Here is a 15,862-nt window from a genome sequence, read left to right as displayed (position 1 = left end):
TGTCAACACGTGTGCTGTGTTATTCCTGTCCTGCAATCGAGTGGTTTTGTTGACCTTTTTTGGAGCTGGAGCTGATTCGGTATTTGAAAAAACTCATACACACCTGCTTTATCAGGTGTGTATGAGTTTATGAGCATACAGGAAATGACAGAGTCTAACAGGGCCGGCCTCTTTCCCAGCAGCAATTGATGTGTCGCAACTATACAGAAGGGGGGGAGGTACCAAACGATAGCAGTCTACACAACACTGTCAGATCCCCGGGAAAGACGAGCCGGCAAGAGCACAAGAAAGGTATGTGAGTTTTCACATTATGCTTTTAAGGTTTAAGTGTTTTCAAGTGAAGTTTTGATTATTGCGGTTGATTTTTCAGTCAAATGGAAATGAAAAGCTGAGAGCTGATGGTTGAACTAGAACTGAATTCTCTGTTGTTTACAGCTGTTCTAAGTTGTGAGTCATGTTCATCATTAGTCACTCTGGATAGTTTCACGAAGCAAAACGGATCAAAAAAACCCAAAAACATATAGATTTTACTGTATACTGAATACGCTTCTGACAAATGTAGCAATAATCAGGCCATCCTGAATTAATATTTAACCAATACAGTATGACAGTGAATTCTGATTGGCCAGGGAATGTGCAATATTTTCAAATGACCACATGGCCTCTGACGTAATATTATCGTCATCATAGTGTACTTACAGGAAGTACAGTTCTGAGGTGCTTTACTCGCTTTCCATTTTCTGCTACTTTATACTTCCACTCCAATATCATACTTTGTACTTAACTACATTTATTTGATAACTTTATTTACTAGTTACATGCTACATAAAAGGCAAAGGAGTGCATTTATTTATCTGATAATCAGTCAACCCAGTGTATGTTAATACATGTACTTTTATTTAATTACATCTAATATCAGGCATTTTAAGACATTTACTCAAACACTACTCATATGGTTGACCTCTACTTTTGCCAAAGCAACATAACTAAAGCAAAAACTAAAAATGATATATTTACTTTTAAGTGTAACTTTGGGTACATTTTACCACTCAGGCCCAACACACTTCACTTGTGTTGATGATGAAAATAATGGAGGATTGTTATACGTTTTCTTTATTTACTGATTTATTCTTATGTTTTACACTGTATACTGTGTTATCTACCCTCCATCCCTCCTGTGTTACCTTTGAACCCTGATAAGGTTGCATACAGCCTCTGAAACAGCCGATTCTGTGTGTATTAACAGTTTTATTGTTTAATCACCATTAATCATTATTAGATCTTGTATGTATATTTTTTGGTGAATGCTTGACTTGTGCGGCTGGTTTGGGTTCCTGCAATCAAAGACAAAAAAAGTTAATAATATGTATTTTAATTCAAGCTTTTGGTTTCTGTACAGATATATATATAATGTAAAACAGCCAAAGGAAAGCACCATCGTCTATGCGTGTGGTTGCCACACCAAATCAGACCTGATGTCAGAGCCTCCTCAGTGCTGCATCTGTCTGGATGAGTTCAGCAGCCCTGCCTCCCTCCCCTGTGGACACTGCTTCTGCCTGGCCTGTATAGGAGAGTACTGGAGGATCCATGGGGTCTGTCAGTGCCCCCTCTGCAAGGCCTGTTTCCCCACCAGGCCGCAGCTGACAACAGACCAGACATTACACGCTGGTGCTCCGCACGAGGAAGCTACTGTGCCTTTAAAAGCTGGAGAGGTTCCCTGTGACTACTGCCCCGCAAAGCGCAGAGCAGTCAAGTCCTGCCTGGAGTGCATGGCCTCCTACTGTGCTGCTCATCTGGAGCCACACTACCAGGATGAAGACCTTGGGCGCCATCTTCTGATCAGCGTGGTGAAGAATCTGGAGGACCCAGTGTGCAGACTGCATGGGAAGCAGTTAAACAGGTTCTGCAGGAGTGATCAAACGTGCATATGTGCCATGTGTGCCGAAACAGACCACAGGGGCCATCACATTATTTCCATCAACAAGGAAGCTGCGAAGAAGAAGGTACAGTCTGATTAAAGCGCCACACCAGGAAACATTAAAGAGTTAAGATATTTAGTGTGTTCCACCGAGGACTGTTGCTTTTTATAGACACAGATTTTATCATCTTTGGACTCTGTACCTCGTTGGTAGTCGTAGCTAAACAGATAACAGTGGTTTAACCTTATGCAATAACTGGTTTTGCTGCTGAAACCTAACATGGTCATGCATGACAAATGCTTTGTTTGCAAAGTTTACGTATATTCACTTTATCTTTATGTTGTGTTTGGCCACTTCATTGAGTGGGAGGGAAAACAAAAGAACGTGGAATGGGGATATAAACAACATTTCTATGACAGTGGGCTACAGCTCTCAGAGAGCATGTGGTCGTTATTGTGAGAGACAAAAGATGAAAAACCACTGACATGACCAGAGTACTTCGTTTATTTTGTCATTTAATCACATATTTAAACAAAAATACCAAAATCAAGTCAACAATCATCTCAAAAAAACAGGAAATCCACAATAATTTACTCTGAGAGAAACTTGCATGGATGCATGTGGGAAGAAAGTAAAAGCTGGTCTGTTTTGCGTCAGCTGTCACAGTGAAGGGTTGTGGTCGGGTCGCCAGCTTGCATCAGGATTGTAAAGACAGAGAGAACAATACAACTGTCGCGGTCATTTCCTAAACTTCTCCTGACGTTATGTTTTCCCGCAGGTTAAGCTAAAACGCATGAGGGCAAAACTTATGCAAGCCATTCAAGACAGGCTGATTAAAGTGGAGAAAATCAAGCTGTCTGCAGACCACAACGGAGAAGATCCAAGACAAACATGGGCTCAGACTAAAGAACATACTCAGCATTTGGAAGAAGAAATCTCTGAGCTGCAAACGAGAAAAGCTGAGCTGGAGCAGCTCTTACAGACTGACGACAGCGTCTGCTTCCTGCAGGTGTGTCATGGTCGAAAGATTCAGTCAGTATTTCTCTAATAAATGATTGAATTCAGGTTTTTGTTTCAAATAAGATGCTGCACAACAACCATCGATCCATTCAACTCTTTTGTCTCAACAGAGATTTCTACACACTGCTACATCCTGTGGTTGACCACCTTCAGACCTCAAAGTCTTTTGAACATCCAACCTGACCAGTTGGACAACCCCAAGAGGAAAGGTGGGGGATCCAGGATGGCAGCCATGCTAATCCAGCTCGGTTTCAAGTCTGCTCCAGGCTGATTTTTGGTCACAGGAAAATGAAACGGACAAACGGCCAAACAGAACAGGTAGACTGCGCGTTTACATCTTTGATGCTTGGTGCTCACACACACTCAAAGTTGACGGACAGTGTTTCCCAAATGTCAAACTTTTGACATAAAGATGTGACCATGCTATCGCCACCATCTTGTTGCTGCTGTTTACATTTGCAAATTTAAAAAAAAAAAAATGCACTACAGAGTTATTTCAGGGATGCACGTTTTCATGTATACACAGAAATCACTGTATATATGTTCTATGTTAGTGTCGCATTAAGAAAACTTCAAATCTTCATATTGTTATGCAATCCTGTGTAGTATATTGGTAAAGATATATATCAGATATAAGGAACATGTAAGTCGACACATAAAGCTCCATTTTCTATGTGCTTGTGTTAAATTTCTTATGTTGGATTTGTACAAAAACTCAAAGTATGTTAGTGTCGGTGCTTCATTTGATGGGGGGTTATCTGCTGGACTAATTTTTAGCTGAGAGCAGTTGTTGGGCAGAGAAACCCAGCAGAGATTCAAGGAAGTTATTTCTTATATTCAACAGAACAAACAAACCAGGTGTGATGCGTTCATTAGTGAGCTTTACAGGTGCTGGTAGGAATGTTTTCTTACCTTTGAACACATTGGCCATTTCCCAGCGTTATCAGTCTTAGTGCTAAGCTAAGCTAGTTGGTTGATGGTTGTGGCCTTTTTAACAGGCAGATATGATGGTTGATCAACAGATTTATAGACACATATACTTGTTAAACTGCAACTATGATGTACTTTTAATGCTTTAGAATGATCTAAAATGACAATTATGTGCAAATGAAATATTGACGATGATCTGTACAGATTTAAAGTAACTCAGTTCAAACCTCAAGAACTATGATGATTGTTTCAGACCAGGTTATTGCAAATAACTGAGAACATATTGTATGAATGTAATTTATGCCTGGATGGATGATGTAATTTATTTCAAGTATACTGTATTTCACTGTTAATGTTCATGATTTTTGTCTTGTAATTTTTTTGTTGTTGTTGTTGTTGGCTGAATGAATAAAACATCAAACCATAAACACTGTAATTATACAAAAAATAATGTGTATTTTTGAAAAAAAAAAAGATAATTAAATCAACTAAATTTCTGTTGTTTTTTTAAATACTATTGCCTGGAAATGAAATGAGAAACCCGGAGCTTAAACGTTTAGTCTGTGGGTCAGTCATCAACATTGAGCAATAGACAGATTTGCACATAAAACCACAGTGAGTGTCCTGTAAAACCGGTTGGTAAGTTCGATATTTGATCTGTGCTTTGTGCGAGTTTGATGTATACTGTATGTACTTCCACCTTTATACTTCCACTCCACTGCATTTAAGAGACAGATATTGTACCTTTTGAACTTTGAACTCCATCATGAGTTATTTTCCGTTTGATACTTCGACTCAGGTAAGCCTCTGAATGCAGGACTATGTGCACAATAGTTGTATTGTTATTCTTTTAGTGATGAATCTAAAACCTCCCTCCACCCTTGGATCTGTTCAACATGGAACACACCCCACAGCTACCAAACAAATGATTTGCTTGCACATTTGCATGCTGACGCGTATTTTACAAAGAAGTGGCTAGCAGGGCTTTTTAAAGACAGAAAGAGACAGAAGCCTGTGAGACAAGGAGCATTTCAGTCACTGAAAGGTAACATCATACTCCACATTTAAGTGTTTTCTCATCGTATTACTATCGATGAATGTGTTTCTTGTAATAGGAATGAAGTGATTTTACCATCTGTTGATCACCTGTTAATAGCGGTAAATCCTCCTCTATCGTAGCGTGCAGCACCTGATTGTAAAATATGCCGAATCAAACGCCACTGTTATCATTTGTGGTGTTTCAGGGTTTTCACCTATCTGATCATTTGGGGAAGTGTTTGTTCCTGAAGTCTTGATGCTTCGTAACCTTCTGATATCACACACACGACCACGCCCAGGGCTGAATTATCCCACTGGTGTAATACGTCAGAGTGTTTATTTTTCCATGTTCCATCTTTGTCCTGAGCACTGCTGTCAGTGGTGCTGATATTAATTCACCCATCTTTACTTTTAATTTTCTATTGGAAATAGCTTAGTGGCTATTTAAGGAACATATTGTGCTGTAATTGTGGACTTTTTCTCACTGAAAGAACAGAATCTTGAATGAGAGATTCAAAAATCTGAGATTTCAAAAATCCTGTATGTGATAACATCACGTTACTTAACTTAGTAAGTGAAAATAACTCATCATTGACTTAAGGTTTTACTCTGGACATGAACAGCATTCTGCTGGATGAAACTCAACCATCCACCCCAACCAGCTTCCTCCAGGATTTGTTGCACTTTATTATAGTTCATCCAATTTCCACTTAACATGAAACTGGATGGGCTTACCATCTCTGGCTTGACAGACTTTTATATTCAGAATGCTTTGAGTTTTTCCACCTTCTCTCTTAGAATGTCTCTTATTCAGTTCACTGACTATCATTCTTGTGTACTTGTGCTGCCAACATTAAGCATTTTCCTGCCTCATCTCTTTAAACATACGAAATCAGTTATTTGTTGAGCATTCAGACATTTCAGTGAAAGGCAAACATGACTGCAGTATCTCTCTCTCTGAGCAGATATGGCCTCAGCTCAAGAATCACCCAGAGAGACCTGCATGCTGGAAAATCATCTAAAATGCTCCATCTGCATGGAGACATTTAAGGATCCTGTCACTACAGGATGTGGCCACTCCTTTTGTGAAAAATGCCTGGACCGCAGCTTAATGATAAATGAAGCAGCATGCCCCCTATGCAAGGAGCATCTGAGCAAAACTCCAAAAGTGAACATCATCCTGAGAACCGTCGTCGAACAGATGATTAAGAGCCAAGAGAAAGACGACAACGAGTGCACTGGAGCGCCCGGCGAGGTGGCCTGTGACATTTGCACAGGCCGAAAGCTGAAGGCTAAGAAGTCCTGCCTCGTGTGTCTTGCCTCATATTGTCCGGCCCACCTGGACAATCATTCATCAACCGAAAGGCTGAAGGGCCACAAGCTGGTGGAACCTGTGGAGAACTTGGATGAGAGAGCCTGTCTGCAGCATGGACGCCCCTTGGAGCTGTACAGCACCAAGAAGGAGACGTGCATTTGTGTAAGCTGTATGGATGAAGGCCAGGAGGAGGTTGTTTCAACTGAGGATGCATGGAACAAGAAGAAGGTGAATTCATTCATGATTGTAGTCATAGAGTGTTATTATTAGTATATTTACATTAATCCATTGTAAAGTAAAGGGAAACACTGATAGAGTTGCAAACACACAAAGAATGAGATTCATGTGTATAACTGTATGAAAATGAGATAGTTTGAAGCTCGGATACTGACTTGCTTTTCATGTTTACTACAGGCTAAGCTGGAAAACACCAAGACAGAGCTGCAAGAGAAAGTTAACAACAGAAGAAAACAGGTGGATGAGATAAATGCATCTCTTAAGAGCTGCAAGGTGAGCTTCAGGACAGACATGGCAGCCTGAAATCAAGAGCCAATCAGTCCAGTCTGTCAAAGTCAAAACTGACAGGGCAAGCTTCCAAATGGTGCGGCAGTGAAATTGAGCAACTGTAAAGAGATAATGCTACGTCTGGATTACCTCGCAAGGCAGATGGTTTTCTGAGATCATATCATTTTGAGAAGCCATCCTGCCAGGCTTCAAGCTATATTATTTCTACAACTCTACAACAAAATTGTTTGTGAAACAAACTGTCCCTCTGAACCACATAAGGAACTGAAGTCACGTCTGTTATAATTCAGTATCTTCTTGTTGTGTTTTACTGATGTTCCCCGTTGAACCGTCTTGGTCTGTCATTCCTCCAGTGTCTCCTCGTGTTTCCCAGTTGGTATGTTTCTGGTTTTAGTTTCTTACTTCTCATTTTAATTTGAACTTTGCTTTTTCTTTGCACTTTGTTTTTTGACCCTTTCCGTTGCTACTTTGGATTTTGTCTTTTTGACCACATTTTGTGTCTAGGATCACCTGGTTTTTCAATTAATTTGACTTTTGCTTAATAAAGCTCCCTTTTTGTTGCCCCACTTTTCTGCTCATTTTGGAGGTGGACAATCTTGAAAGAGTTTTGTCAGGAAGCCTTAATGGCACTGCCTCCTCAATAGCCCCAGCCCAGCTAATGGACCAGGCCCACGCCTCAGCCCACCTTGCCTACAATGTGCCTGCTGCTCTGTTAGTGGTCTGGTCCGATACTCGCCAGTGGTTCCCAGTTGGAGCCTGTTCCTGCTCCCTGGTCGGTGGCCCGACCGACACCAGTTCCTGTCCCTCGGTCTTCTCCACTGATCCCGCTTGAATTGTCCCAGATAATCAATTTAAAAGATAATTTTACAAATCAATAGTAAAAATCCCACTGAGTTGTGTTAATTACAACATCGCACTCACCAACAGTGACATAGCAGCCAACTCATAATCAATCTGGCCATATCGTTAACTTCAGCCATGTGAAATGCTAGTTCATCAGATCTGTAAGCAAGCTCATCCAGGACAATACAGCTTTTGATGACTGTAGGCTGTGTAGTCTTAATTTCGATTACCATGAATCACAGCCATATGATGAGGTATATGTAGCCTAAAATCTGACTGTGTGCCGCTGTGAAACAGAAAAGGAGGTCAATATCAAATGGACAATGCTTGCTTGTCTCCCAATTTCAGAGGCAGATGGACAATGAGTGGTGGTATATTGAGGCTGTGTTCGCAGCTGTGGTTATCATCGTGGAGAGAGCCCAGGCAGCAGCTCTTCAGCCACTGAGGGACAGGAGGCAGGCTGTGGAGAAAGAGGCAAAAGACCTCACAGAAGAGTTGCAAGCTGAGATCAGCAAGCTTGAGAAAACCATCTCTGAGTTGGACAAAATCTCTGCACTTGAGGATCACATCCATTTCCTGCAGGTGAGAGGACAGCGCCACCTTCCAGATGATGTTTAACGGAAGAAGAGCTCTGGTGCCTTTTTGATCTATTTCTATCTATTTTCCCCTGCCTCAGAGTTACCCAAATCTTCAAGAAATAGACAACTTTAAAGAGTGGACAGAGGTGGAGTTTGACACTTCTTTTGGCACCATGAGACGAACCACAACTGCTCTGCTGGAACAAATTCAAGAGGAACTGGAGAAGCTGACCACCATTGGTAAGAGTTCCGTCCAGTGTTGTAGTTGGTCAAGATCAAGTCATGACCAGGACCAGAGTGTATTGAGGCCAAGATGAAACCAAGACTTTGGGGGGTTGAGACAAAGTTAAGACAGAGACCAAGATAGGGTGAGACTAAGTCAAAAACCAAGTGAGTCAAAACCAAGATGGATCTCAGTATCAGAAACAATTTATTGATCTCTCAGTGGGAGACACGAGTATGACAACACTGCGTCATAGCTAATGTTGACTTAACTGATCTAAATCCATTTTCTTCTCTTCACAGAACTTCAAAGGGTTCCAAAGTTTACTGGTATGTGAAATAATCTCCTTCTTCCTTGATGGTATCTTTTAAACAATAGACTTTTGTGTTCAGATCTTGTAATAATTTCAACCTGTAACCAACAGTGGATGTAAAGCTGGATCCAACCACAGCGCACCGATGCCTCGTTCTCTCTGATGACGGTAAGGAAGTTAAAGACGGAGGAGAGAATATGGAAAGGGATAGCAGTCCGGAGAGGTTTGATCTGTTTGGCAGCATCCTGGGTCTCAACAAGTTGACCTCTGGGAAGTCCTACTGGGAGGTGGCGGTCAGCAACAAGACCGGATGGGATCTTGGTGTAGCAAGAGACAACGCAAACCGCAAAGGGCGACTCTCCCTCAACCCAGATCATGGTTACTGGGCTATTGTACATTATGAGGACAAAAAGTACGCAGCCCTGACAGCTCCACCAGTTCGTCTTTCCCTGAAAGAGAAACCCAAGAAGGTGGGAGTGTTCGTGGATTATGAAGAAGGTCTTGTATCCTTCTACGATGTGACGGCTCAGTCTCACATCTACTCGTTCACCAAGTGTTTGTTCAATGCCAAGCTCTTCCCGTATTTCAGTCCACATAGAAAACAAAACAAGAAAAACACTGACCCTTTAACTATTTCTGTTGTGAAACCATGTGTGCAGGACGTGGTCACGTCATAAAGAATGTGTTTGAGTTTGTGGATAAGAGGGGTTCAAATTTTGGTAGTTCAAAAGTTGTGTTTGGTGGGATGTGGAGGGGGAAAATCAACATTTCTCATAATTTTGAATTTTTATGTCATAGTTTGGGTTTTTATCTCATTACTTTTTGTCATAATTGTAACTTCTCATAGTTTTGTTTCATAATTCCATTTTTTTTTAAATTTCACAATTAAGTTTTTCCTTAGGAATATTCTTTAAACAAGTTAATGTTTGCTTCTTTCACTGGCAGAAATTGCGTCCTAAAATAAAGTGTATTTTTCAAGGAAAAAAAAAGAACAACTAAATCAACATATTTTTGTTTGTCATTGTCAAAATGTTGCCTGGAAATGAAATGAGAAACCTGACATTTAACTTTTGGTGTGCGGATCCAACATCAAGATTGAGCAACAGATGATTGGCACATAAAACCACAGTGAGTGTCCTGTAAAACTGGTTGGCAAGTTCAATATTTGATCTGTGGTGTGTGTGAGTTTGATGCATTTGGACTTGAACACATTTTATTTCATGCAACTTTATGTTTCCACTCCACTACATTTAAGAGATAGATATTGTACCTTTTGAACATTTAACTCCCTTATGAGTTATTTTCCCTTTGATACTTTGACTCAGGTAAGCCTTTGAATGCAGGACTTCTATGTGCACAGTAGTGGTATTGATATTTTTATAGTAATAAGTTTAAAACCTCCCTCCACCCTTGGACCTGTGCAAACTTGCGCAACATGCAACACACCCCGCAGCAACCGAAAGCATAATTTGCTTGTGCATTTGCATGCCGACATGCCTTTTACAGGGAAGTGGCTGGCAGGGCTTTCGCCCAGAAATGAAACTTAGCAGAGGGAGGAAGGCCCAGAGGAAGGACACACACTAGGTGGGAGTAAAGAGAGAGAGACAGAAGCCTGTGAGACGAGGAGCAGTTCAGTCGCTGAAAGGTAACACCATACTCCACACTTAAGTGTTTTCGCATCGTATTACTATTCATGAATGTGTTTCTTGTAACAGGAATGAAGTGTTGTAATTTTACCATCTGTTGATCACCTGTTAATAGCGGTAGATCCTCCTCTATTATAGCGTGCAGCACCTGACTGTAAAATATGCCGAATCAAACCCCACTGTTATCAAATGTTCAGGGTTTTTTCTGATCATTTGGGGAGGTGTTTGTTTCTTAAGTCTCGATGCCTCGTAACCTTCTGATATTAGGATTTAACACACACACACACACACACACACACACACACACACACACACACACAAACACGCCCAAGGCTGAGTTATCCCTGTGGTGTAATACCTCAGAGTATTACCTTTTCCATGTTGTAAACCTTTGTCCTGAGCACTGCCGTGAATGGAGTCCAAATACAGCATGTGTACAACAGCAATGTCTCCACAGCATGTGGAGGCAGGGGTGCTGATATTAAATCACTCATCTTTACTTCTAATTTTCAAATTGGAAATAGCCAAGTGGCTGTTTAAGGAACATACTGTAATATACTTGTTCTTCCCTAAAGAACAGAATCCTGAATGGAAAAGTTTTTGGATTTCAAAAAATCACATATGTGATTACATGTGTCACTTAACTTTAGTAAGTAAAAATAACTCATTGCTGACTTATGGTTTTACACTGGACATTAACAGCATTCTCTGGTATGAGGGTCAACCATCCACCCGACCAACCTATTCCACTTAATAGGAAATGTAAATATGAGTTGTAATAAGCTGTTTTCACAGTCTATATTTTTTGAGGATGGGCTTGCCACCTCTGGTTGACGCACATTTATATTCAGAATGCTTTGAGTTTTTCCACCTTCTCTCTTAGAATGTCTCTTATTCAGTTCTCTGACTATCATTCTTGTGTACTTGTGCTGTTGTTACACTAATATTAAACATTTTTCTTGCAGTATCTATTTACCGAACAAAATTAGTAATTTGTCGAACATTTAGACAAATATTTCAGTGAAAGGCAAACATGACTGCAGTGTCTCTCTCTCTGAGCAGATATGGCCTCAGCTCAAGAATCACCCAGAGAGACCTGCATGCTGGAGAATCATCTAAAATGCTCCATCTGCATGGAAACATTTCAGGATCCTGTCACTGCAGGATGTGGCCACTCATTTTGTGAGAAATGCCTGGACTGCAGCTTAATGATAACTGACCCAAGATGCCCCCTATGCAAGGAGCATCTTAGCAAAACTCCAAAAGTGAACATCGTCCTGAGAACCGTCGTCGAACAGATGATTAAGACTCAACAGAAAGACGACAACGAGTACACTGGAGCGCCCGGCGAGGTGGCCTGTGACATTTGCACGGAGCGAAAGCTGAAGGCTAAGAAGTCCTGCCTCGTGTGTCTTGCCTCATATTGTCCGGCCCACCTGGACAATCATTCATCAACCAAAAGGCTGAAGGGCCACAAGCTGGTGGAACCTGTGGAGAACTTGGATGAGAGAGCCTGTCTGCAGCATGGACGCCCCTTGGAGCTGTACAGCACCAAGAAGGAGACGTGCATTTGTGTAAGCTGTATGGATGAAGGCCAGGAGGAGGTTGTTTCAACTGAGGATGCATGGAACAAGAAGAAGGTGAGTTAATTAATGATTGTAGTCATAGAGTCTTATTATTAGTATATTTACTTTAATCCCTTGTAAAATAAAGAGAAACACTGATAGAGTTGCAAACACACAAAGAATGAGATCCATGTGTATAACTGTATGAAAATGAGATAGTTTGAAGCTGGGATGCTGACTTGCTTTTTATGTTTACTACAGGCTAAGCTGGAAAACACCAAGACAGAGCTGCAAGAGAAAGTTAACAACAGAAGAAAACAGGTGGATGAGATAAATGCATCTCTTAAGAGCTGCAAGGTGAGCTTCAAGAGAGACATGACAGCCTGAAATCAAGAGCCAATCAGTCCAGTCTGTCAAAGTCAAAACTGACAGGGCAAGCTTCCAAATGGTGTTCATTTTCATTTGATCTGTGAACAAGCTCGTATACAGGACCAGCTATAAAATGTCTAAGATACAGGTTTCTGTGATTGTCGAAGGAGAAAGGCTGTGTAGTCTTTATAATTTTGTATTTTCACAGTCTTACAGATACACTATATTACCAAAAGTATTCGCTCACCCATTCAAATGATCAGAATCAGGTGTTCTAATCACTTGGCCTGGCCCCAGGTGTATAAATTCAAGCACTCAGGCATGCAGACTGTGAAACAAGACATTTGTGAAAGAATGGGCCGCTCTCAGGAGCTCAGTGAATTCCAGCGTGGAACTGTCATAGGATGCCACTTGTGCAACAAATCCAGTCGTGAAATTTCCTCGCTCCTAAATATTCCACAGTCAACTGTCAGCTCTATTATAACAAAATGGAAGCGTTTGGGAACAACAGCAACTCAGCCACGAAGTGGTAGGCCACGTAAAGTGACGGAGAGGGGTCAGCGGATGCTGAAGCGCATAGTGCAAAGAGGTCGCCGACTTTCTGCACAGTCAATTGCTAGAGAGCTACAAACTTCATGTGACCTTCAGATTAGCCCAAGTACAGTACGCAGAGAGCTTCATGGAATGGGTTTCCATGGCCGAGCAGCTGCAGCCAAGCCACACATCACCAAGTGCAATGCAAGGCGTCGGATGCAATGGTGTAAAGCACGCCGTCACTGGCCTCTAGAGCAGTGGAGACGCGTTCTCTGGAGTGATGAATCACGCTTTTCCATCTGGCAATCTGATGGACGAGTCTGGGTTTGGAGGTTGCCAGGAGAACGGTACATTTCAGATTGCATTGTGCCAACTGTGAAATTTGGTGGAGGAGGAATTATGGTATGGGGTTGTTTTTCAGGAGCTGGGCTTGGCCCCTTAGTTCCAGTGAAAGGAACATTGAATGCTTCAGGATACCAAAACATTTTGGACAATTCCATGCTCCCAACCTTGTGGGAACAGTTTGGAGCGGGCCCCTTCCTCTTCCAACATGACTGTGCACCAGTGCACAAAGCAAGGTCCATAAAGACGTGGATGACAGAGTCTGGTGTGGATGAACTTGACTGGCCTGCACAGAGTCCTGACCTGAACCCGATAGAACACCTTTGGGATGAATTAGAGCGGAGACTGAGAGCCAGGCCTTCTCGACCAACATCAGTGTGTGACCTCACCAATGCGCTTTTGGAAGAATGGTCAAAAATTCCTATAAACACTCTCCTCAACCTTGTGGACAGTCTTCCCAGAAGAGTTGAAGCTGTAATAGCTGCAAAAGGTGGACCGACATCATATTGAATTCTATGAGTTAGGAATGGGATGGCACTTCAGTTCATAGAATGAGTAAAGGCAGGTGAGCGAATACTTTTGGTAATATAGTGTAAGTCTTTGTCCTCCTGCATGCTCTACCAAGGTACCACCCTTCCCCCAATCAAAAATGGACTACCTCTGTTTTGTTTGGATATAGATAGGCTTAGACAATATTGTCCTGAGTAGATAGCTTTAGTTAAGGCATTTTAATGAATCACAGCGATGTGATGAGGTATATGTAGCCTAGCACTCTGTTGGTGTGCCCCTAATGAAACAGAAAAAAGGAGGTCAATATCAAATGGACAATGCTTGTCTCCCAATTTCAGGAGCAGATGGACAATGAGTGGTTCGATATTGAGGCTGTGTTCGCAGCTGTGGTTGTCATCGTGGAGAGAGCCCAGGCAGCAGCTCTTCAGCCACTGAAAGACAGGAGGCAGGCTATGGAGAAAGAGGCAAAAGACCTCATAGAGGAGTTGGAAGCCGAGATCAGCAAGCTTGAGAAGAACATCTCTGAGATCGATGACATGTCTGCGCTTGAGGATCACATCCATTTCCTGCAGGTGAGAGGACAGCATTACTTTCCAGATGATGTTCAACAGAAGAAGTGCTGTGGTGCCTATTTGATCATTTAATTTCTCTTTTTCCCTGCCTCAGAGTTACCCAAATCTTCCAGAAATGGACAACTTTAAAGACTGGACAGAGGTTGAGTTTGACACATCTCTGACTTTTGGCACCATGAGACGAACCGTAAATGCTCTGCTGGAAGAAATTCAACAGGAACTGGAGAAGCTGACCAACATTGGTAAGAGTTCAGTCCAGTGTTCTCAAGACCAAGTCACGACCAAGCCTGGAGTGTATTGAGACCGAGACAAGACTTCAAGGGGTTGAGACCAAGTTTAGAGAAAGACCAAGACTGAGATGAGACCAAGACAGATCTCAGATTCAGAAACAATTTATTGATCCCTAAGCAAAACTTGAGTATGACGACACTACGTCACAGCTAATGTTGACTTAACTGATCTAAATCCATTTTCTTCTCTTCACAGAACTTCAAAGGGTTCCAAAGTTTACTGGTATGTGAAATAATCTCCTTCTTCCTTAATGGTATCTTTTAAACAATGGACTTTTGTTGTGTTCAGATCTTGTAATAAATTCAACCTGTATCCAACAGTGGATGTAAAGCTGGATCCAACCACCGCACACCGATGCCTCGTTCTCTCTGATGACGGTAAGGAAGTTAAAGACGGAGGAGAGGAGAAGGAAGGCAATAGCGGTCCGGAGAGGTTTGATATATTTGCCAGCGTCCTGGGAGTCAACAAGTTGATCTCTGGGAAGTCCTACTGGGAGGTGGTGGTCAGCAACAAGACCGGATGGGATCTTGGTGTAGCAAGAGATGACACAGACCGTAAAGGGCGACTCTCCCTCAACCCAGATCATGGTTACTGGGTTATTGTACATTATGAGGACAAAAAGTACGCAGCCCTGACAGCTCCACCAGTTCGTCTTTCCCTGAAAGAGAAACCCAAGAAGGTGGGAGTGTTCGTGGATTATGATGAAGGTCTTGTGTCCTTCTACGATGTGACGGCTCAGTCTCACATCTACTCATTCACCGAGTGTTCATTCAATACCAAGATCGTCCCGTATTTTAGTCCGCATAGAAAACAAGATGAGAAAAACACTGATCCCTTAATTATTTCTGTTGTGAAACCAAGTGTGCAGGACATGGACATGTCATAAAAAATGTGTTTGAGTTTGTGGATGAGAGGCGTTCAAATTTTGAATCAAACATCGTGTTTGGTGGGATGTTAAAGGGGAAGATCAACACATAATTTTGACCTTCTAGCCAATATTATGCCCTGTTATGTGATAGGGGTTTTTAGCTTTTCAAATCAAGTATTCATCAATGTTTTTACTTTCACTGGCAGAAATGGCCTCCTTACAAACCAATAATTAAAACTGTTAGCCATTCATTTAACAGATAACTAATCAAATATTTGTTGTAGCTCTGTGAACAATTTGCAAAATGTAAAATGTGGACTTCAGGCAAGTTGGTACATATTTCACATTCTCTTGGTTGTTGGTTATAAAGATTATAGGGGAAACTCAGTTAATATCCTCTGGGTATAAAATAAGTGTTTGTGTGTCTGCATAGGATGGAGTCTGTTTTTCAAAAGATTTTT

At 41.7% G+C, this 15,862-nt stretch overlaps 3 protein-coding genes across 3 annotated transcripts; all 3 read left to right on the top strand.

The window, feature by feature from the left end:
• Positions 1–206: 206 nt before the first annotated feature.
• On the top strand, positions 207–4,294 carry LOC119027198 (E3 ubiquitin-protein ligase TRIM47-like). Its single transcript, XM_037112167.1, has 4 exons — positions 207–291; positions 1,400–2,003; positions 2,698–2,928; positions 3,050–4,294. Exons 2-4 carry the CDS (start codon positions 1,476–1,478, stop codon positions 3,080–3,082), a joined length of 792 nt encoding a protein of 263 aa, XP_036968062.1. The 5' UTR covers positions 207–291; positions 1,400–1,475; the 3' UTR covers positions 3,083–4,294.
• On the top strand, positions 3,125–7,932 carry LOC119027201 (E3 ubiquitin/ISG15 ligase TRIM25-like). Its single transcript, XM_037112170.1, has 4 exons — positions 3,125–3,257; positions 5,873–6,450; positions 6,637–6,732; positions 7,101–7,932. Exons 2-4 carry the CDS (start codon positions 5,875–5,877, stop codon positions 7,164–7,166), a joined length of 738 nt encoding a protein of 245 aa, XP_036968065.1. The 5' UTR covers positions 3,125–3,257; positions 5,873–5,874; the 3' UTR covers positions 7,167–7,932.
• Positions 7,933–9,388: 1,456 nt separating this feature from the next.
• Positions 9,389–15,852, top strand: LOC119027182 (E3 ubiquitin-protein ligase TRIM39-like). Its single transcript, XM_037112137.1, has 8 exons — positions 9,389–9,832; positions 10,211–10,349; positions 11,413–11,990; positions 12,177–12,272; positions 14,009–14,242; positions 14,337–14,484; positions 14,729–14,755; positions 14,854–15,852. Exons 3-8 carry the CDS (start codon positions 11,415–11,417, stop codon positions 15,417–15,419), a joined length of 1,647 nt encoding a protein of 548 aa, XP_036968032.1. The 5' UTR covers positions 9,389–9,832; positions 10,211–10,349; positions 11,413–11,414; the 3' UTR covers positions 15,420–15,852.
• Positions 15,853–15,862: the final 10 nt, after the last annotated feature.

Source organism: Acanthopagrus latus, chromosome 10 (genome assembly GCF_904848185.1).
Source record: "Acanthopagrus latus isolate v.2019 chromosome 10, fAcaLat1.1, whole genome shotgun sequence".
NCBI lineage: Eukaryota > Metazoa > Chordata > Actinopteri > Spariformes > Sparidae > Acanthopagrus > Acanthopagrus latus.
This window is presented reverse-complemented; position numbering and strand designations above follow the sequence as displayed.